Raw genomic sequence first — 23,908 nt, 5'->3', positions numbered from 1 at the left:
AGCAGTCAGTGGGTCTAGCAGTCTAGTTTTAACTACTTCAGACAGTGAAGTTCTGCAGTTAAGTCCAGCAGTTTCCAACCTAATACTGTGGACATCTCTCTAATCTTTGTTTTTTGGTGAAATCACAGAGTTGAGTCAGTTCCTTCGACAGCGTCTGCTCTTAATTAGCACAAAGCCGTTCTCTTTATATCACCCAACAAGAATCCACTCTGACACAGAGGCAAACTTCGCACACGCTTCATCACCAAACATCTCCCTGTCGGCTTTAAAAGGAAAAGTTGCGAGGCCCCGCGCTTTGCGGTCTTTTCTACCGTCTCTATCTAAACCCTATTGTCATTAGTGCTCCATGTGTTCATCAGCGGCTGTGAGCGAGCTGAATCACCCTGAAGTAGCCCCGATAAGCTACGAATTTATGCAAAGGCATCACACACAGACTCAGCCGTGGATGGAGACACGCAGGTAGGCAACCGAACGAAGAACTTTCATCTTTTGCGAGATTTACTGTGACACTGAGCAGGATTGTGTTTCTCAGGAGTCCTCGCCGAACTGCCAGAATTTCACTCCGTTCTGAGAGATCAGAGAGGCCTGACAAAGACGAGTACAGAGAGTACAAAGGTGGACGGCTGAACAGCAAGACAGAAATTAAAGAGGAAGAAGGCCGAGGAAGCGCGGCAGGAGCTGAGAGCTGTAATCATAGGATTCATCATTTATTTGTTTACTGCTGTGTGTTCAGACATCTACACTGTATTTATCTCCCATTCTTAAGTCATCACCGTATTGGATGTTCCGTGTTTGATGGAGGGCCCTGTTGTGTTTGCTCGACACCCAGTTTTCCTCCAGCGAGCTCCTCCGTAAATTGGAAACAATATGTTTGTGTATCAGTCTGAGAGAAAACAGAGATGACTCGGGTAAGGAGAAAAAAAAAAAGAAAGAAAAAGAAAAAGGCAGCCCCGACTCAAAGCAGAGCCCAACAGAGAGAAAAAAGAAAACACAGCGAGGAAGGAACATTGTAGTACTGGGGGAAATTGGGAGAGGATGGAGAGTGTGTGTGTGTGTGTGTGTGTGTGTGTGTGTGTGTGTGTTTCTGATTGGGAGACAAAAGGGCTGCAAGCAAAAGGAACATCCAGTACAGGAGGAAAGAGAGAAGACATCGAGTGCTGCACAATGTGCTGCAAATTCTCAAATAACGGCTTTTATTTACTCCAACTGAGGAGAGCGCAGCTTTCTTGGAGACAGGACTCTATTCACACCCGGGTTCAACAGGGGGCGCCTTCGCCTGGGCTGTCTAAGAACACTGGGACAGACTCTGTGATACTTGACGATGCAATGTGAGTAATAATGCTGTTAACAGACAGTGTACCAGGACAGTGCTGAATATATCCATACAACTTCTGTAATGCCTTGTGATTGCTGACAAAAGCACATATTTGTCAGCCACTGTTCATATACTGCAGAGGTTTAATGTACTGCCAGTGATTGATGATCTCCTAAACACAGATATCTGGTAGATATGATGTTATCTACAGTGCTCCTGTGAGCATGACATCAAACATGGGTTATGTGACAGTAATAAAAATGTCCACCCCATGTGTTGTGAACACAATATGTATATATGTATACTTTTTCTTCCTGAACTATAAGAACACAACCGGTGTACATTTTTACTATGTTTACCTGTATATAAACATAAATAAGTATCCTTAAAGGGGGAATCCGTAGTTTTGCAGAACAAATTCAAACTCTTTACAATATTAATGAGTTGTAGATGTAAGAAATTTTGTAAAAAATTTAACTCATTATCAACAGAATGTGAAGAAATAACAGTTGTGGAGATATGAACTGTAGTTAGCATGCTAACCAGCTAGCCTGGCACCAGAGACAGGATGGGCTGAGGGCTTCCTCTATTTGGTGTGTGTGGCCTTTAAGAGACCTTAGCTACAGGAGTAATTGGGGGTAATTAGAGGTAATTATATTAAAACGTGACTGAACTATTAAGGTTTATTTTAAAAGATCTCCACAGAAAGTACGCCGACTTCTACAAGTAAGAAGTTAAACCACTGGAGGTCAGACAAACAAGGTTTGTAGCTGGCATTGCTCTTCTTATAATTCACTTCAAGACAAGTTTGTCAAAGTCGAGGTTGAAATTTAAGGGTGAAAGTTGTCAACATAATAGCACGGGACTATATAAAGGAAGGAAGGAGGAGAATAAGTGTATTCCTGATATAAAAGATGAATGAGACAGCTGGAGGACATAAAGGTAAATATTGTGCTTATCTGCGAGGCTGTGAATCAAATGTTGTGTTTTGTGTCTGTTCATATTTTATTGCGCCTGTTGGCACTTGACAACCACAAAGTATGTTGCCTCAACACTAAAGGGCAGCTGATTAAACCACAACAAACCTATGATTTAAAACTAAAGCTGCGCACACACACACGCACACACTCACACACAGCAGTACCTATCTTTTATCCTCAAGGTTCTTTCTCCTTAGACCCAGAGCCAAGGACTTTAAAAGCTATTTCCAGCTGCCTTCTCAGTCAATTTCCTGTGACGGGGGTAATTTTATCTCCGAAAAAGGATGGGTGTTCCCACAATAACCTCCACGGCTCTTATCAGACGCACCACCACTGCCACTGTAAAAAGGAAACCATTCCAATCATCTGATATTTTTTTTCCCCCCTACGCCGAGTGGGGGGATATCTCCAATTGCAGCAGATCAGGGCAAAAAGTGATATGCATGAAATGGTCCGGAAAATATGACCAAAATAGTTTCAGCTTGTCAGATTTCGAAAATGAAAGAAAAACATATCTGAGTGGAAAAAAGGACTGGATGTAACATCTTAAGTATTTCGAGTTTTAACCGTTTGGGTAACCTGACGGGGGCTTTTGTGTCCGCGCTGTGCCGCCTCTTTCCCAGAACTTCTCCTGAACTTTTCTGTCGTTATGAATTAAAAATCAGATGTGCTGTTCAGCATGAATATTGCATGGCGGCTGAGTTGTTTCCCGTGGTAATTAGCTTAGTTCGGGACCTCAGCTTCTTTCCCGTCCTGTTTCTGTCACTAGTTTAAAGCTCCGACAAAACTTTGCCTCTTAAAAGCCTCGACACAACGGGGAACGGTTTTAAATGAACTGTTCCATGATCATAATCGAAGATGCGATTACTGTTTCTGTCAGGACTTGTTTGCCGATGCACTGTGTGGGTTAACCGAGGCTTTTACTGTATGTGTGCCACGAGATGCTGCCACGTACAGATTAAAACAACAAGAAGGAAAAAAAACTGTTTACAGAAGTGTATCAAGGTTAAGTGAACTGACAAGTACAGAACTCAGCCTTCGACATTGAAGCAGAATTTAGCCTGAGGCTGAGATATATTTAAAGCCTCGCTGTTACTGAAGAAGCATAACAAGTCAGACAGCAATGAGAAATAAGTGGAGATATACATTTAGTTAAAGTCTGTTTTGCATTTTCTTAAGTGACATTGTATATATACATATATTTCCTTTTTAATAAAGTCACAGTCACAAGATTTAACTTGTGTGTACCTCAGAAAGTATGATTTTCTGTCTTTTTTGATTATGAGGTCTAGGTGCTAAAAACAGTGACGGACTCAGGATGTTTGAGGGCCAGGGGCAAAGAAAATAAAAAAGGGCACCAGCTGTATGCGGTGGGGCACCAGCGTCCAGAAAGGGGCACCCTAAGAGGGCACTTTTTCCAAACATGGGGGCACCATGGGGGTGTGATCACCCCCTTAAAGGTCGTAATGTAAGAATAGGCCACCTGTTTTCTGAATTCATACTCAAAATAAATAGAGGCCAGCATATCACTAGATTTACCGCTGAACTGTAGCTGCCGTTAGCTAGATAGCTCAATTAGCAGTAGTGAAGACTAGGAGTTTCGAGATTTCGGGGAACCAGGGTAGCATAGGTGTTTAAAATGCTAGCACAGGAGCTTTGGACCGGGATGGGCTGGGGCTAGCTGGTTAGCATGCTAACTTCTGCAATACAATCCACAGACGTCATAATGTTTACACATATAACATTACTTTTTTACATTCTGTTGATAATTTCAGCTGTTTTATAAACTTTTCTTTGACTAAAATTCTCACATATAGCACCTTTAAAGTAATGCTTCATGGTCATTTGTGACTTTGATGAAGGCTCTGTCAAAGCTGAACACCAGACGGCGGTGATGATGAAACCCCTCTGCAAATATACGAAAAAAATTGTATGTATGTATATAATTGTATTAATGCCATGTCTGTGGGTCAGCTCAGGGCTAACAGGGTCTTAACCCGTGGTTTGTATCAGACTCATATCGTGTGCCAGCTGGCTGGCGTGAGGGTTTTCGGAACTTAACAGGTGGTCAAATCCCCTCTAACTTTTGGCAGAGAGGGCACATTTGTTTTCTGTGTGTGAGAAATGGGGGGCAGTCTGGGTTTATCTTCAGATTCGTGTCACGCAGAGAGCAGATATGGGGTCTCTAGTGTGGGCGAGACACACATGCCTGGGTTTGCATGTGTTTGTGTGAATGCTCAAAAGTTATGAAGCAGCCATGCATGCTTATCTTTCCCATCTGTCCTCATGAGGTACAGGGACTTGTACATGGCAGCATGTGATTTATTCATGTTCAACAAAACTTCACTTATTCAACAAGTCCAACAAACTCAGTGTCAAAATGCATATTTATGAACATTACACATATAATTAATCTACTTATACATACATATATTAATCTACACTATGGTTTGGTTTGGTTTAAGCAAGGAAAAGGAACGATGGTCAAGATTTTGTTTGTTTAAGGGAATAAACTACTGTTTAATATATTGAAATCAGTATAATACATTAATCTACAGTCAGGTATATTTGAAGTCATGATAGCAAAGTAGCTCAACTAGCTAAGTAGCTAAATCATATGAGCTCAACTGCCATCAAAACATAATTTAAATCAGAAAAACAACTATATAGGTCAACTGTGCAAGCAGCTTAATATGACCCATATTTATGTTTATTGCTGGGCAGTGACCTCTAGTGGCCTTAGTAATTATTACAGCAGCAAAGGCAGTGCCTAAACCTAACCAAACGCAGCAATGGTCAATGGTCGTTTTAGGAGTCATTGGCAATCAACTTGTTCAGTAATTTTAAAGGTGCAATATGTGACAGTTGGCCAGCTGTCAAATTCATATTCCAAACAAATAGGGGGCAACATATCACCAGAGTAACTGCTAATAGCTGTTAACTAGCTGCCGTTAGCAAGTAAGCTCACCTAACCGCGCAGTTAGCGGTCATATTAGCTGACTCTGCCTGGACTGGGAGCTCAGAGCACCAGGAAATGTTGGTTTTGTTTACTATCGGACTGTCTCACCTCTACAAAGTGGATACAGGCTAGCTGGTTAGCATGCTAACTTCAGCAGAAATCTTAGAACGTCAAAACATTTTTTATTAACATTCTATTGATAATTTTAATTTGTTGTTGAATGTTTTCAACTAAAATTCTTACATACTGCACCTTTAAATATGAGAATGTGTCGCACCAAAAGCTAAGACCTGCTACTCTTCTTATCTAGTTAGCTTAAGCAAGAGTTTAGCTAGGTTTCTCCTTCATGATTGGATTTAGCTGTTACCTTATTCAAATTTAAGGTGTCAGTTCATCCTTAAGTCAATAAGTAAATTTAGTTTTAGCTTTAGCTAAGGCTAGCTGTGGCTATCTCACAGGCTAGCTTTGAAGGGGCAGTATGCAAGAATTTTAGTTGGCAACATACAAAAAGTGGCTAAAATTGTTAGCAGAATGTGAGGAAACGGCACTTTTGACGTTACTTTGTGTATGTATTGTGCTGCAGAGATAGTTTATCTACTGTTATGTTATTAGCATGCTAACCAGCTAGCCCCGACCAAACCCGGATCCAACATTCCTGTGCTAGTGGTGTAAACAGCAACACTCCACTGGTGCCCCAAGCTCCCAATCTGGACTACCACGGCTAAACGAGCTAACTACCTAACGGCAGCTACTGGATGGATGTTATAGATGCTTCATCATAATCAATATGTAACTTTTCTCTGCAGTTCATATGGACACTCTCCAAAAAAATGTCAACACCAAATGCTCTATTCAAAGACATGTCCTATATTCAGGGGCCAACTTGAGACAAGTGTGTTCATTAAGTCCTCAGGCAATTCATTTAAATTCAACCTTATACAGTTAAACAAAGGGTGAATCACACGCTACTTGCACCTGCGTTTCACACATGTTCCATCTCATGCAGCCTTTACAGCTGACATGAATTCTACTTGAAGTATTCAGGGGTCATATTACACATGTACACCACATCAGAGATTCCAGGTATGTCACGTTATGCTTGTTATAAGTTGCATGACAATGTTTGGCAACTTGCGGGCATGTCACAGCAAGGATAAATCTGCTTTTGCTTCGTTTTTTTTGTGATATGGCAGATAATTAGCCTGTGTGATCACTGCTGGGCGCGCTGACCTGTGATATGCCACGTTCTCTCTCCGGATGAATGGACGGAGAAGGAGGGGGTAGACGGAGAAGCATGATAATTAGATGAAGCACTGACCTGTAGCTTTCCTGCTAATTACCCTCTTCTCTGGTTAAATCTGCTGAAACACGCAAGATGAGAAGGTACGGACAGACACATAAGGCAGCTGCGATGACTAAGGGCATCGAGCCCGTCATTGGAGGGAGAATGGATTTAAAAATAGAGGATGCCAGCCAGCAGAGGGCCCGTAATGATAGAGGGGACGGTGCATTAGTGGTTTCATGCTGATTTAAGATTATCCCACGGAAATAATGATCAGTGTGAGGGGTGTTTCAGTGCAGACACTGAAAATAGATGGTTATAATCATTGACTTTTTATTCTTTAGAAGGTTTTGGATGTTAAGACACGAGTATTTTATTACTCAAGGACATATTATGCTCTTTGAAACCAAGTCTAAGAGGAGAATCTTATTACAGAGCTCTAACGTTTCAGTAATTAGAGAATCAGGCCCTTTCCCTCTGGTTACCGCAACCTGGAATGAGTCAGTGTGATTCAGTTTCTTCCATTATATCACCAAAGGCATGCCTACCTCTCCGAGGACGTAATATAAACTACTTCACACTTGAACACGTGTTTCAAAGTTCTGGTAAATGAGAAAAAGAGCTTGTTTCTCATAGGAGTTGCACCGTGACTTTTCATTTAAAGACTCCTAGAAAGGCTGAGCAAACACTCTGCGAGTGAGCGTGCAGGAGGCTGGAAATGCTCCCCGGGTAAATGACGGAAAAAAAGTTTGGAAAAAGTAGGATGTACTTTCTACGAGGAAATCAGTAATGTGCGACTAATTTGCGGTCAAAAAGTGTTTTTATTGGACGAGTTAATCGATGCTCTGTCTGCAAACTTCTGACTTTGTTTGCACCCAAATGCTGAAGTCTGACCCGAGTAAAACTGCATCTGCTGCATGTTAGGTGTTACATAACTGGCACCAAGGGACACGAGTGTACATATTACTCTTTGCCAGCCAACTTACAATGTCTCCCTTGCAAACTTTGTATTGATTTTTAAGTTCTTCAGACCACTTTTAAAGGCATGACCTTGCTCCAAAAGTATTACCATTGATTAGTTGACCCTGTGTCCACTCAGATCCATGAATGAGGCTGCGCTAGTTTTTATCTCAGCTGGTCAACAAGGGCAACCGAGGTAATAAGAAGTTTATCTTTATTTAATTAATATTGTCTTTAACTTATCAGTTTACGTCTCTGCAAACCACTGATGTACATTTGTACATGTCATAGGCTATTTGTCATTTCACGTTCAAATTACATGTTTATGACCTGACTTTTATGTCAGGAGGTGTAGAGGATAGTAGTGGAGTTATAGTAAATAAAGCTGCCGAGCAAGTGACCACTGTTCGAGACTGTGTTTCAACATTTGTAAGAGTGACACGACTGGATAATTTTACGGAGACCTCAGGATAATTTCTAGCCATGTTTGTGGTGTCCTAAACAGGCATTTTAAGTCAAAAACAGTATTTTTTCCCAACTTTAACCAAGTCTTTTTATGTAGAAATTGGCATTTTGTGTGATTTGGCGCCCCCCCCCACAGTTTCTGAGTACAACATCACTGTTGGAAATACAAATCCCAGGTCTGTAACCGTTTGTCAGACGTAATATAGGTGCTACCTACAAGCAAAACTCATTACATCATAACAGTGTTATGTGTTGAAAAGTTGTATCTTTGTACTCTAAATCTCTGGAAGACCTGAGATCCCAAATTGATTTTGAAAGACTTTATTTAGACCTTTTTTTTAATCCCCAATCTCCACTTTCGCTGCTAAGTTAAAAGCGTCTGAGGTGGGTGCACAAGCTCGACAGCACATCAAGGGATTGCGCTAGATGAGCATTATGGAGGCATTTTATGTTTTTTTACACTTTAAAACAAGTCCCCATCTACTTCAGTTGTTGTGAGTGCTGCAACACCATTTTGCTGTGAAGCTCCAGAAATGTTTGTGGACTTACAAACTTAACCAAACTTTCCATCAGCATGGGGATGAGTAGATAACAGATTTTTCATTTATGGGTGAACCTATCCTTTCATTTATGAAAATACATTAAGGTCATGTGGAATACGACTCAACCTGATAAGTCCCCAAACTTTACAGACGTACAATTCCAAACAGTGGAGTCGCCCATTAAGAAGAGCGCTAAATCATTCGAGGGCAGATTACTCGATGATTAGAAGAGCAGCATCCAGTGGACATCCTGAGAAACAATTGCTTCTGCATGAGCGCCGGCGTAACACACAAACATCTACGCACACACTAATGCTGCCTCTATGGCCATTACCAGCACACTCTAATAGCCATGCTCAATTAAGCACACCTACACCCAGCAGGCAATTGGCGCTTGTTAACCTGCAACCTCATTGAAGACACCATGCCTCGTCAGTAATGACACTCCGCGTATTCACTCCGTGTGCATGCCTCTGAATACCCTCCTGGCACACTTGCATGGTGTAGTGATTATGCTAATTGCTTAATTATTCAACAGAGATAATAAGTCAGCGTGAGATGATACAATCGCACTTGATAATTGAGTTAGATACCTGGGTAAGGATAATGGGAAATTTCCTACAGCAGAGCGGCATAAAATTAATGTTTAAAATTCATTATATGTGTTCGATAAATAATGGAGGGGATCTGTAACCTTGACACATCGGTCGTTAAGGGCCGCAGGTTAATTAGAGCTCAGGTTTTGGATAAAAATTGACATGTTCCCAAAAAAAAAACCATTATTCACAGAAGCAAATGTAAATGAAATAGCATAAAACGATAAGAGAAATTAAAGGTGTACTACGTAGTTTTGGGGATGGAATTTTAATCAGAAGAGAACAATCTTCATTGACTGATTTTTTTTCAATAAACAAAATGTCTGAAGTCATTTTATGACTGAATAAACAAACTGACCTTAAAGGTCAACACATATTCATATTGTTTTAATTTGTTTATATATGGCGGACCCTGCCAGATTTTTTTTTTTCTTCTGACAACCGCTATATTCATTCAGTTGTTGAAAAATAAATATTTCTGAGTTTGTATTATTACCTCATTAATATTGTAATTTTTAAAAGTTTGAATTTCTTCTCCAAAACCACGTAGTGCCCCTTTAATCAACGTCTGCGCCTACCTTGAGTTTTTCATAGCGGTCGCTCAGTGCTGCCACCTGGTGGTCTCTGTGCCTTCCGACCAGCTTGCACAGCGAGCAGATGAGCTGGTCATCAGTGACACAGTACATGTTCACCTTCTCCTCGTCGTGCTCCAGGCACTGGAGCCCTCTGAGGTGGGAGTCCGGCATGGGCTCGATGAGCCGGTGGCCTGTGAACGGCTTCTTGTTCGGGTGAGTCGCCCGGAGGCACTCCTCGCAGTACGACACCTCGCACGTCACGCAAGTTTTGACTGCATCCTGCGGCGGGTCCTGCTCGCAGAACTGGCACTGGACCGGCTCAGGAGGCGTACCTGGGCTGGACATGGCGGCGCTGACTGGGACCAGCGCCAAACGGTTGCTCCCTTCCTCGCCGGGAGAATTGGGCCCGCTGTGGGGCGCGGGCAGCGGCAGCGGTAGAGGCAGCCCTGCTGAAGATGAGGCCCGCTGAACTCTATCAATAATGTTCTGCAAGGTCACGTTTCTCTTAAGTCCTTCTAATCCACGCTCAGGACTCAGGGAAATGACATATCTACAGGTGGGGCACTGGAAGGCGCCGATGCTTTGAACAGATTCGTTGGTGGCGCAGTGAGAGATAAGGATGCGATGGGCGCAGCCGAAGCACAGGCTGTGGGCGCAGGGGAGCAGTAGTGGGTCTTCAAAGAGCTCCAGGCAGATTGGGCAGGTCAGCTCTGACTCCAGAGTGTCCATCCTGCTCAGAGAGGGCCAGGCGGGACCAGGCGCAGTGTCAGCGAAATCCAGAAGAGCCGCTCAGCCGTCTGTAGGCCGGAGACAGAGAGATAGATGGAGGAAGGCACAAAGGGAAGGAGAGAAAAGGGGAAAGAAAGCACAGGGATTTGTGATTAAATGGTGTGAAACGGCTTACTTCTTACTGCTTTCTTGGGAGGGCTTATATCTCAATGGAGCAGACCACTGAGTGGACTTAAAGAATGGCAGAGTGTTAAGTGCTGGATTTTCTAAGTCAGTGCGAAAAACCGAAAATGAGGCGAAAATTGATGCCTTCAAAGACGAGACAAACTTTAAAAAGTTCAGTGTGTTTTATCATCAGACATTTAGATCTTTAAAACCGGCCACAACAATGAAGAACAGACAAAAACAAGGCAGAAAACAACCACCGAAGACACAATGCAGAGTATTGAACATGATAACTTCACCAGGAGCAGCAAATCTATTAGAGAAACATGATTCAAGATCCTCCAAGTCCTATCATCGTTCCCTTTGTTTATGGGTGCAGCAATGAGAACATCATCTGAGGAAGACAGCAAATCTTTTCGACGCTCGTGGCGAAACAGAAAGAAATTACAAGGAAGAAGAAGAAAAGTATCGACAGCCCAGAGGAAACGGAAGACGAGCTGTGCTGACAGCCAAACATGCAGCTCCTCTACAATTACCCCGTGGCTTTTGATTCAGCCACATGTTACAAACATGCTGCTGACCCACTTTTGCCCTCTCATCACTCTTATCGTCACTGGCTCTGCGGTTGCTAACTGCTGCTTTGGTTTAGACTGAGCTTGGATCGACAAGATTGATGTTTCGCAGCAGATTCTGAAATCTCCGTCAGTCCTGTTAGCTCTACTACACAGTACATTTAGTGACTTAAAGCAACATTATATAACTTATTTACATCATAATAACAGCTTTAAAATGATTTTGATGGTATAGTGTCTTGTACCAGGGTGAATGGTGTCTCTGTCTCAGCCACTCTGCCCTCCTATCACTTGTTTCTGCACTATGTAACTTCAGTGAGAGGGTAGGATCACAGAGTTACATACATGTTTACTTCAATATACAAGTTTGCAGCACATAACATTGATATGACATAATCAGTTTGTATTTACGACATGGATGTTGCACTCGGAACCTGTGGGGGGCGGCCAAATTTCTACATAATGTTGCTTTAAATAAAATTTTGAAGTTTTTATACTTGAGTATTGCTACTTTATACCTCTGCTTCACTTTTTTACTCCATTTATGTGACAACTTAAGTAACTAGTTACTGCATGATGCAGGGAAATGCTGAATGTTGGATCCCACTATCAGCCAGGTCAATAATTAGTTGACCCATTCATATTATATACTGTATGCATGTAAATATATGTATTACTTACTTTCACTTGGAATTTTGATAGGTGCATTTATTGAATTGGGAATGAGTCTCAGCAATCAAATATCTTACACGTTGGACCATTCAAGGTGCAATATGTGAGAATTCTAGTTAAAAACATTCAAAAATCTACAGAATGTAAAAAAATAACATTTTTGATTTCTTTCTACTCATTGTGTTGCAGAGATATCTACTGAAGTTAACACTTTCATGTTGCCTTCACTTTGCACCATCAAGGATGAATAAAGTTGCTAATTACTCTGTGTATTGGATTTAATTACATATGAGTAGTGAAATAACTGTTAACCAGTGGTCTTTAATGGAATATCCCCGATGTTGCTGACTGTGTTGTGTAGACCTTGCTTAAAGTTTTTTTTTTTTTTTTCCATGACAGTATCGAACTGTCTAGCATGTAGGGCTGTCACTTTTTATTCGAAATTCGAATATTCGTTCGAAGGTGGGGGGAAAAGTTCTTATTCGAATGCAATGACCTGTTCGAAGTCAAAATGTACAGTCTATAAGCACAACAGACCGTTTGAAGTAGTTCGCCTTGTGATCCAGCAGAGGGCGCTCTAAAAGTTCACTATCAGCTTGACCTATTGCCCCTTGCGGGGGAGATTTATTCGAATTCATTCGAATAAATTGCGTGTCATTTCAAATTCGTTCGAACTTGATTTTTTGAAAAAGTGACAGCCCTACTAGCATGTTATCAAATCAAAACAAAACTTAAGAATTATGTCAAGCTTGAAGAGAAACCATTTTTAATTGACTAGTCTGAACACTCAGCGCAGGTGTGGCTGCTGCGTGGTGCAGCGGAGGCAGCTGCACAGCTGTAGCTAATTGGTAATTAGTACGTGCGCGTCTGTCTCTCCCTGCAGAGGAGCTGAGTCTGATTTCCGTCTCTGACCCTGCATGCTGTCAGTGTGACTCCCGGTTAAACAAAGAGGAGAAGCGGTGGCTGCTGGTTGTTGTCTTTGAGTCGTGACAGTGAGCTTGTCAGTTACAGAGCTGTGGAGAGGCTCTGCACTTAAATTACACCAGATTTAAACTCACACACTCACACAGGTGACTTTAAAGGGGCACTATGTAGTCTTGGAGAAGGGATTCAAACTCAGAAATTGAATAAACAAGCTGTTTTTCAAAGTAAAATGAGGTTTAAAGCTAGAAAGGTGGCAGGGTCCGCCAAATATAAACAAAGTAAAACTATTAAATTGTGTTGTCCTTGTTTGTTTATTCAGTCATGGAAACAAAGAGAGGCGTAAATGATTAGTCAGTGAACATCTTTCTATTATGATTAAAACTTCTTCCACAAAACTACACAGTGCACCTTTAATTTACCAAAAACAACATCCAGTAGTCAGTATTTTTACAAGTTTTCCTCGTTATCGCAGCCGTGACGAGGTTAGAAGATATTAAAGGGGGGCTCTGTTTTGTTTAATTGTTTCTTTAATTAAAATCTGTCTGGAAATATTCGAACTTAGTGTGATAAAGACATCAGTAAGCTGATAAATAACTGTGGCTTGGATCTTGATAACTTCTTTCTCAATCAGTTTTATCAGCCCGTCCAAAAGTTAACTTTGGCTCTGCGTATCTCTGCTCTGCTTTCTTTGTTCCTTTCTTTATTTATGAACTTAGCCCGGGGGCTGTTAATAAAACAATTCAGTTAGTTTGTGGCAGAAAATGGGGATTTCACAGCTACTGACAAAAGAAAGAAAGAAAAAACTTTTCAAGATTAGATGAACAACAAACCCTTGAAGAAAATGGATCACTGCAAAGAAAAAACAACAGATAAGACCGGGGGAGTAGAATCTATTCAACCAAAAATGTATTGAAATGAAGTTTTTTGTGCGAATCTACTGAAGTGAAATCTAAAGATTAGCAATCTAATTAATGCTAATTCTAGCAAAGACCTCTACAAATCATGATAATGACGATGGCAAAAGACATAATGCTTCCTGAGTCGAATGGCCGAGGCAGGAGAAGCATCCACTCTAAACCCTACAGTGCAGCAGATGTCACTGTTTACTGAGCTTAAAGGCTTGTGTGCATCTGAGTGGACCACCACGCTCGCACTATCTCTTCCTATTCGTCCATCTCTATATATGGTTTCCTTTCATCCTCTGCAGAAAAAAAAAACGAAAAGGGGAGAGATAAACTAAGTTGGCTGTGATGTCTGAGGCCAGATAGCATGACTTTGCACTGCAGGGGAGGGGGAATATTGTGCGTAAATGACATTTCTGGGTTTATGATGATATAGGAAAATTCTAAACTTATGAGAGTCAAGCAATTTTGATCCTCAGTTTCCAAAGAAGGAATTCAAAGCCGAAATTTCAAATGCGGCAAATATGGAAGGATATAAAGCCGAGGGAGAAGAGGACAGAAATTGCATGGGAGCGATTCAGCAATCACACGCTTCGACTGCAATGAAAGTGTTGTTGTGTTTGAAGGGACTTTAAACACAACAAATCCTCAGAGATACACACAAACAGTCGTATTTTTACGCTTGTGTGCGCCCCTACATGTCCGTCTGCATCGATACACACACATATTCGAACACACACTCACACGGCGGTTTCCTCCGAAGCACCAGAGAGCCTCCCTCAGGTGTTTGTGTTCAAGAGATATGAAGACTGAGGTTTGTTGACGGTCTGGTAAAACTCGGAGAACATGTGCTCTTGGACCTTTGGTCAGTTTGCCGAACAAATCACCCATGTGTCCAACATGTAGCAACTTTAACTCCAAGTTATCAGCTTGATTTGATATGACAGTAGCCAACTGTAGGAGGCTGAACATAGAAATATGTTATCTGTTAGCATCATACACGATAGCTCTACAAAGAAGACTAAGAAGAATTTGGTGTCTGTATTCTCATTTAATCCATTTAGCTAACACTTTATAACAACCATCATTATTAATCCTAAAGGGGCACTGTGTGAAATTTGAATTCAGAATTTTAGTATTTACAATAATAATGAGTTAAAAATACAAAATCAGAAATATCTATTTTTTCATAACTGAATAAACAAGCTGTTCTCACAGGAAAATAAGGTTTAAAGCTGGAAAGGTGGCAGGGTCTGCCAAATATAAACAAAGTGAAACAGTATGAAACTGTGTTGTCCTTTAAGGTCAGTTTGTTTATTCAGTTTATTCAGTCATGAAAACAAAGAGAGTTTGTTTATTTAGTTTCAAATCTCAAAACTACATAGTACACCTTTAAATTTATAGTTATTTAAACCTCAGTCAATAGTTTACAAACAATAAAACACTTTATAAAAGATTTATTACTGATGTTTTTAATACTTCGTACATAGTTAATGAATACTGTGTAGTTCATCTATAAACATATTTCGAATGGCCACTATAAAGTTGCAGCTGATGTTTACAAACTTTTACAATTGCTTAATAAATGGTTTATATAGCATTACATTGTTAACAGTGAAGTAACTATTAACTGAAGTTTACTTAAAGGCGCAATATGTAACAACTGGCAACCTCTCAAATTCATACTCATGCTAACTGTAGCTGCTGTTAGCTCAGTTATCCTTGCGACAAGGCTCTGCAGTCCTGAGCTTGCTATACTATCAGACTGTTGCATCTTGAGGTCGACAGGAAAAGATGGCGCTAGCTGGCTAGCATGCTAACTTCAGAAGATGTCTCTGCAGCACAATAGATGGATGTCTTTGACGAAAAACTCAGTAGTGCAAAAGGCCCAGCAGCCCCCTTTAATTCAGTCGAGCCTAATTCAATAACAAACTCGATAGCCCTATGTAACTCTGATTTTTAATCCACCTATTACTGCTTAACCATAATTTAAGTTTATGATCAGCATCAAATTGTACTCATTCACAGATAACAGCCACTTAAATACACCTGATTTTTTTCATCAATATCCGTGCATTATTCCTTGAGAAATTAACAAAAATGTCGAACAACGCCCTGTTGTTGGATTATCCATAACAGCACCAAATGTTAATGGGGTCTATTCTGGGCCAAGACCCATCCTCCATTAAAGTTTCGTGGAAATCCGTGCAGCAGTTTTTGTATAAGCCCGGTAACAAACCAACCAACCAACTGACAAATGTACAAGGGTGAAAAAATAAACTAATTGGTGGAGGTAATTATTTTTATTTTAGAGTGTTACTGGTTTTAAACATGCAGAATAATGACAACGCCAAAAAGATCTCCAGTTCTAGACCTTTTACCCATTTGGCTCCTGCTGGAAAAAGGATTCCAAACTGAACATTCAGTGTACATCCTTCAGTTCTCACAAGTGTCGGTTGCATAAGCATTTCAAACTCTGGCATATCTTGTGTGGCACCTGCGTATCATTTTGTGTGTCTCATCATGCGTGAGATAAACAAAAAGGGGAAAAACGGCTCCATGGCACCACTAGAGCTCTGTCTAACTCAACGGGGAAGCGTTTAGGCTGTGCGTGATTAATCACCAGGAACAAATCTTTCAGAAGTCTTACTCATTTTGTACCCAGGCTCTCAGAAATGTAGATGCGTGGACAAACAACACACACAGACACAAAAAGTCAGGGCTTAAAAGCTGACAAACGGAATTAAATGGTCCTTAAAGCTGCACTAATCAATATTTTATACAAACAACAGATCACGGGGCTCTGTATAATGTTAAAAGGGTTGCAAACACACAGAGAATTATCTCCCAACTTTGCAGTTCCCACTCAGATTAATCAGCTAAAGAGCTTTTTAATTCATTCGATAGACGGTCCAGACGAAAACAGGAGGAGGGCGTGTATTGGACTTCCATTAGTTGGTATGCCAGACACAAGACTCCAGATGAATGCTAATGTTGCTTTGTGTCAGGTTTGTAAACAGGCAACGGTTAGCGTTGTGTTTTTAGCTTGTTTTACTGCCCCCTTGTGGCCAGAAATCAATTAATGCAGCTTTAATTGTGATGAAACCAGCTCGGTAGATTGCACCCACACCAGTACTAAAGTTAATGTTGCTCAGTGGAAAACCTGAGTTAAATTACAACAGCTTTAATATGGCCATAATCTTACATAACTAATTTCCTTTCTCGCATGGCAACACCCTATTTTAACTTCCTGCTCCAAAGTATTCCCATTTATGCTCTCAGCCCACTGTTCCCAGTTAAAACCTCCATTTTTGAATCAATGTCTATAGCCGTACACTGTACACTGAGCGTTTTACACACTGAATGGCAGATTTGAGTCATAAAAGTCCAAGGGGGATTTCATGTAGTCCACAAACAGCATTTTACAGGAGCAGAGAAAAGTTCCAGACGGAGCTGGGAAAGTTCGACACTGATGGAGCTCTGACAGGGAAGTGCTCGACAGGAGGGAAGCCTGGAGGTGCTAAAGGATAAAGAGAATAAATTCACCCTCGCAAACCTAAATCTGTGCTGAAAAGTAGACACAGACAGTCACACAGACCCAAACCGGCAGGTGAGACAGGCTGAAGTGCCTCTCAGCACACCGTAGGTGACACTGTTGAACCATGCATGGCTGCGACAGAGCAGAAAACAGAAGGAGGATGAGTGTTAGCGAGGGGGAGAGGAGCACAGCGATGGGGATGTGCAGTCAGAGGGGAAGAGAAAACAGGAATGCGAGAAGGCGAGAAAGGGCATTCAGGCTGGAAGGGCAGATTGGTGAAAATCCAAGCCGAGTTGTTTATTTTTCCCACCATCACTGTGCGCTTCATGACTGTCAGAGCTGCCAGCGTGTGTGAAAAGGCTGCTGGCAACACTGAAACGTCAGTACCAATGCTCTTCAGTGGGGGGCAATACAAAGCTGAATGAGAAGTGAGAGAATCGTCCACACTCTCACTCCTCCTCCTCTTTTTACCCTGCAGCATGAGAGATATGAATGCTTCGTACCGAGCAGAGGAACATAATCCGTGTACTTTATATCCATATTCTGACCGATTTGATCTATTTTCTTGTCATGCACACGCAGAACAGACACCAAAAGTGCAGTTGCGGTGCTCAGACGTTTCATTTCATTACAAAATTGCAGGTTATTTTGCGGTTCGGTCTTGGAACAAAATATTTTTGCCTTCTCTCCACAAGCTTGGTAAAAATCTGCTCCAAGAAATGTTCCCTCTCGGAAGCCTGGTTTTTCATAACCATCCAGCCAAAAGAAATCAACATAACTGGAGGATGTTTACCTAAAAAGTACATGTCCATTCTAAATTTAACCAAACAAAATATGTCCTCCTATACCTCTATACTGTACGTTTTTTATACATGGCATGGTTAGAGAAAGTATAAATAAATTGTATGGTTTTTGTTCCTCTCCTTCCTTCCTCCATTTTACATTCCTCCAATGCATCCAGTTACATTTTAATTGGTGTTATGCAACATGAATTTAAATAAGAGCCATGCTAATCTAGCTTGGTTTAAGGCTCCTCCTTGCTAATGTCTGGTCAGAGGACAAGGACAATGGACAAAATGGGACTCAGAGACTGTTGTGCCTACAGAGACATGTGACCACAGAGACCTGTCTCCACCACGACATCTTGGATCAAGCTGTTGCTCTCGATGGGCGGTGCTTGCTCTGAGCCGTCAACTTTCGGTCATTTCAGTCCTCACTCAGTCCAACTAGCAAGAAAGTATTATTTTCAAGGTCAAAGGTCACATCATTACATAAATTCATTAGTTTGTTCATTCACAACAACCATATCTACTGTGTAGTATTTCCCCCCTGTGAGGAAGCTATAGTGCTAACGATAGCAGCTCTTTCCCGCTCTTTTACTGATTTACACTCCAGTAGCACAAACCAATGTTACCCGAGATAGCCGATATGACTTATTTCCTTCAGTCTCTTAGCATGACATCAGGCATGGAGACATCAAGTGCATACTTCAGATGCCTATTACAGGTGTTTTGCTTTCCAAATAGTCAGCCTGAAACTTAAAAGAACAACAGTCGTGGAAAGTATATGGCTGGACGTCTCGTCACTGTGCTTCTGAAGATGTAATTGAGGACTGTCTGCACCTATTCATTTTGAAAGAGCTAGTGGAAGAGGAAACTCCCGTATGTGGCCCTGCTTTGCTGCAGTCCAGCCAAAAAGTCATATTATCTACAGCCTATTCTAGTCAAGTTGACTTTCACAGTGTATTAGTCAGATCTGAAACTGATTACCCAAAAGGACATCTAAAAGAAATCTTACACAAGAAACACTGAGATTGATTTTTAAGCCTGTCATCCACTTTGAGTTTGTTTCCTGATCACTTCTCACCACTTTCACGCAGACTAAATCAGGCACTGTCACACATGTGAAGGGGCAAACAAAACATTCGCAAATCCTCCATCTTAGCTTTGCATTGCACTCAACAGTAGTGACTTTTGACCGGCGAAATCGCAGTGCCGCGTTCGTTTAAATGTGGCCGTGTCTTTATGAAGAGCGCAACATGAAGCAATACTTCTATGTGCTTGTAATTAAAAGAAAAAACTTGAGAAAGATTTTTAGTTGACTGTAAAAATATGAAACTCTGAACATGACTGTAATCCATGTAACCGCACATAGATAACAACATAACATTCAATAGATATGTTACGTTTCTGTACGGAAGCCAAGAACAGACGTTACTGAAATTATTTATTTTAATACTGTTATCTTACATATACTTCTTACAAGTTAATTATTTCAGTATCTTGAACTCAAAAAGCTCATATCCTCGTGTTAACAGGTTAATTTATCTCATTATTTCAAGCAAACACAGACGGTTTTCTTACATTTACATTAACATTTACATTTACATTTAGGGAATTTAGCAGACGGTTTCGTCCAAAGCCACTTACAACGAGATTTCTTGAGATAACGAGATAATTTATCAAAAAAATATAAAATAGAATTAAAAATGACGTAAATGACATAAGAGTGGACCATGAACCACACACACTGCTCTGTGGGTTGGGTTTTGGAGCTTCAAACCAAACCTTATTAACTTTTTATTTACATTCGACATTTGTTTTCAGAATATTTTTAATAAAAAATATTTAAAAGTAAGAAGAAGAAACAACATTTTTTGTGATAACGGGTTGGCGATATAATTAGGTCTCTATGACAGCTTTGTTTTCTTAATTAAAAAAAATAAGTAACATAAATAAATTTATAAATAATAAATACATTACATTAATACATTACATCATATGTATGATATATATTTTTTATTTATATTATAAATAAAAACATAATTGCTGATCTTAATAATGGCATTTAAAAAAAATAAATATTGCAAGTATGGCACTTCTTGGCCTCCGTACATCAGAGGATCTTTGTCAGAAATGCTCCCCCTTTCAAAAGAACCAGACATCCCTGTGTCATCTTCTTCCTATCTGTCTGTTCCTGACAGATTTACTGCTCCAGCCCTCTCCTGTTACCACATTGTGTAACAGAAGTCCAAAATGCTATGTTTCTATTTTTAGAGAGGAACAAAGGTCGCTGCCCTGATGCTACTCTCAGCTTTATGTGGCATTTTTATTCTGAAACAAAACCTTCTAAAAACCCCTGATCCATGAACACCAGCAAGTAACCTTTTAAAATGTGCAGCCGGTATAAAACGAAACATCACTTTTAATATCCTGAACAATGTCCACTGGCTCATTGGAACTTGAGAAATTAAACCTCTTTCAACTTTTGATCTGTCTTCCTGTTTATATTTGGGCCAACTCCTCACATTAGTCCCCGCCCGACTTCTGAATCTTTCATTGACTTCAGGTCCGAGGAGGTTGAGGCTCTCCCTTCCACTCATAGTTTAAGCTGTTAAAATTTTCATGGGGGCTCTTTCTGTCCATTTTCTAAAAACTGATTCAACGAGGGCACGATGCAGACAAAAACAGAGGCAAGCAGAGACAGAGTGTGTTTATGAGATGGGAAAAGAATGTGAGGGGTTCTCGTGTTTCTCCATAATGTATGGAGCTCCTCATAATGCTGATGTACTCTTGATAATTGTTAATAATTCTGGTTCCAGCCACACTTTCTTCTCCCAGTCTCTTAGCAATAAAAGCCTCTTAATCTGCTTTGGGGGAGTTTTATTTCACCGCCACTTTGGCTTTTTAGCAAAATGAATATTTCAGCAATGCCATTACTTGACAAACTGCGCTAAAAAAAAAATCTACTCCTTCACGGCTCCCAGTAAATGATGTGACACAAAAATCACCCAAAAAATCATTACGATAAGCAGCCAAAAGCCATCTGACCCCACCCCCGCCCCCACCCACTCCTCCGAAAACACAAATTTGAGTGGGTGGAGGGCTCCATTTGGCGAGTTGACGTGAGCGGCTGTGGCAGTCCGCGGAGCAGAACCGAGAAGTAGGTCATCCACATTGACCTGGCTCGCACAATCAGCATACACTGTGTGTGTGTCACTGTATGAGAATGACTCGCTTTTAACTCTCAGGAGGCGGAAAATAGCAAACGTACGGCAGAATGTTGGAACGCAGACGCAAACACGATGATATGCGCCCGTTAACCTTTATTTTTTATAATGCCACGTTTTCCGAGCAAAGAATGCCTGCCTGGTTAACGTTTGGACTGTAATATGTTCCAGCATTATCTAAAAACTGAAGGTCAACAAGACTTAAAGGATCAAATTTGGGCTCAAAATTTTAATCTCTTCACAGCTTCAGGTTTTAACAAGCCCACAAACGTCACCTACTTTCACAGCAGGGACACACGGAGAAAGAGCCGGTGCTCAATTATTCAGATATTTCTGAAAAAATAAAAAACGACATACATTATTGACTTTTTTGTGAATTATGAAACACAACCTCTACCCTTTTGTGTTTCCCCTCCTTTATAAAATGTCCCCCCTCTCCATTTTTAACAACATCTAAACCTTTCGACACCTTGTTTACCTCCGATCTGTCGAAGAATTTCGAGCGCTTATGGGATTTGTATTCAGAATAATCTGCTTTCAGAGAGATTAACCCTTGATTCACAAGTCGTTTCTTCAGGGACATACTATCTGTGCCAAGGTTGAAAAAATGTCCTTTGTAAATTGATTGTTTTTACTTTTTTTAAAGGTGCATTCTGTAGTTTTGGGAAAGGCATTTTATTGTTTTCTGTCGGACCCCGCCACCTTTCTGGCTTTAAACCTTATTTTCCTCTGATTGTTTATTCAGTTATGGAAAAAATAAACATTTCCGAGTTCCCTCATTAATATTCTAAACCTTAAAACTCTGAGTTTAAAGTTCCATAGTGCCCCTTTAAAGAAGATTGTATCACCTTCCCGTACACTGCAGCCATGAGGAAAGAGTGCTGATATGCTCCCCCCGCCATGTGGAGCTAAGTCAAAATATTTTTCTACACCATTTCCCTCCTAAATATTTGTCTTGGGCACAGCTTGTGGGAAGTACGTGATAAATCTTGCAGCGCGAGTGCTGGAAGAAATTCACTTTATGTGGAGCACACTGGCTCGCAGGCAGGTGGAGGTGCTGAGAGTCCAATTAGGACAGAGGAATAAAAAAGTTGGGGCGATGAACATGCCCAAAAGCTGAAGCGAAAAGAAGTCCAAACTCCACTTTTAGACTAATGAAAAAAAAAGGAAAGAAGCTTTAGATGTCAAACTCAAAGGAGAGTACGATTTTGAAAATCTCTCTCATCTTCTTCGCGTTCCTCCTTCTCATCTTCGTCTCCTCAACTTCCCGTCATCTCCCCCGTACAGTACGAGGCTGCATTCGCTGGATTATTAACAAGTTAACAACGCTGAATGTTGCCACACACACACACAGACACACACGCACACACGCACAGTCTTTGTCTGACTCCAGACACCCTGCCATGTTGATCCCTAATCCGCTTCCGACCACACTAGCTGTGACCAATCACAGCCTTTCATGTTCCGACGCGGTCAGTCACACCTAACAGGATTGGCCGGTCGTAGTCCGGGATGCCGAGGCTATTAGTGATTATGATACAGGGTGACGTTTGTGATTTTTGTGTTGGTGTGTGTGTGTGGGCGGGCACGGTCTGTCTGCTCGTGTGACCCAGATTGGGTACAGTGCTGCATGGGAAATTAGATGTGATGTTTGGAGGCCGGAGATTATAAGAGACAAAAACAAGTCTGGTGCTGTCAAGGACATATTTCATCAGGGTGGGTGATCTTTGCACCAGTGAGACACACACACACACACGCGAACACACACAGTGCCAGATAAACTGAAAGCTGAGCATGCTGCGCTCCAAGGTTACTCTTCTTTATAGCAAAATCCCACTCAAACACTCGCCTATCACATACTCACATGTCTTCATTTAATCTTTACACTGACAGGGGAGGAAAATGCAGAGAAATATTACCCTGGGAATGCCGTTTGGGATGATCGAGCGCGCTATATTTCCTTTCTAAGACGCTGCAAATTTAGTTAACGCCTCCTTCCGTGATTACAATTATTCTACATACAATAATGTTGCCTCAAAATATATGCTCAGGATCCCCTTGGCGGACATGAAAGTGATTAAGTGGTGGTTATTCCCCGAAGTGCTAAATTATCATTGCAACTTTGATTGGATAATGAAATGTTTTCTGCGTGAAAGCGGCCCCAGAGAGCTGGCAGAGATGAGGTAAGCTAGTTTATGTGTGTATGAACAGAGCACTCGGGGATAATGCTAAGGCCTGCAGCATCTGTGTGGTTTATACGCTGCAGCTGCAAGAGGAATGTGACCAGGCAGATTTAGAGGACTCTCAGGTGCCTATGCAAAAATATCCCGCTTATCAGGTGATTTTCGTGTGGTATTTGGATCCTTTAAGTCGGGCAGTGAATGCACAATATGTGAACGGCTTTCCAATATTTCCAGCATCTAGTTTATTTATTTCATTCTGGTGCAGCCTGCTTTTTTTCAGCCCGATCGCCAGAATAACTGTCGGCAATATACGTTTCTGCAAACCAGGTACAGTATGTTAAAACTCCATTTCTTTATGTTGCAATTTTATGTTGTTGAGGTTCCATTTCGTGACAACCCTGTGCTTATGTTCTGGTTAGCTTTCGGCACAAAAAACACTTGGTTAGGGTTTGGAAAAGGTCATGATTTGGCTTAAAATACCTGTTTTTATCGCCAAAAAAACCATCTGGAAATCATCCTGAGGTTTCACTCTTACGGATG

General features: G+C 41.1%; 1 protein-coding gene across 1 annotated transcript in view; it reads right to left on the bottom strand.

The window, feature by feature from the left end:
• Positions 1 to 23,908, bottom strand: part of LOC141020367 (E3 ubiquitin-protein ligase Midline-1-like) — a 50,829-nt gene that overhangs the window by 21,093 nt on the left and 5,828 nt on the right. The window contains exon 2 of the mRNA XM_073495415.1: positions 9,678 to 10,471. Within this exon, the coding sequence (XP_073351516.1) occupies positions 9,678 to 10,403 (726 nt within the window). The 5' untranslated portion in view covers positions 10,404 to 10,471. The remainder of the gene's footprint in view (positions 1 to 9,677; positions 10,472 to 23,908) is intronic.

Source organism: Pagrus major, chromosome 24 (genome assembly GCF_040436345.1).
Source record: "Pagrus major chromosome 24, Pma_NU_1.0".
Taxonomy (NCBI): Eukaryota; Metazoa; Chordata; class Actinopteri; order Spariformes; family Sparidae; genus Pagrus; species Pagrus major.
Note: the sequence above shows the minus strand (reverse complement) of the source record. Positions and strands in the feature narration are given on the sequence as shown.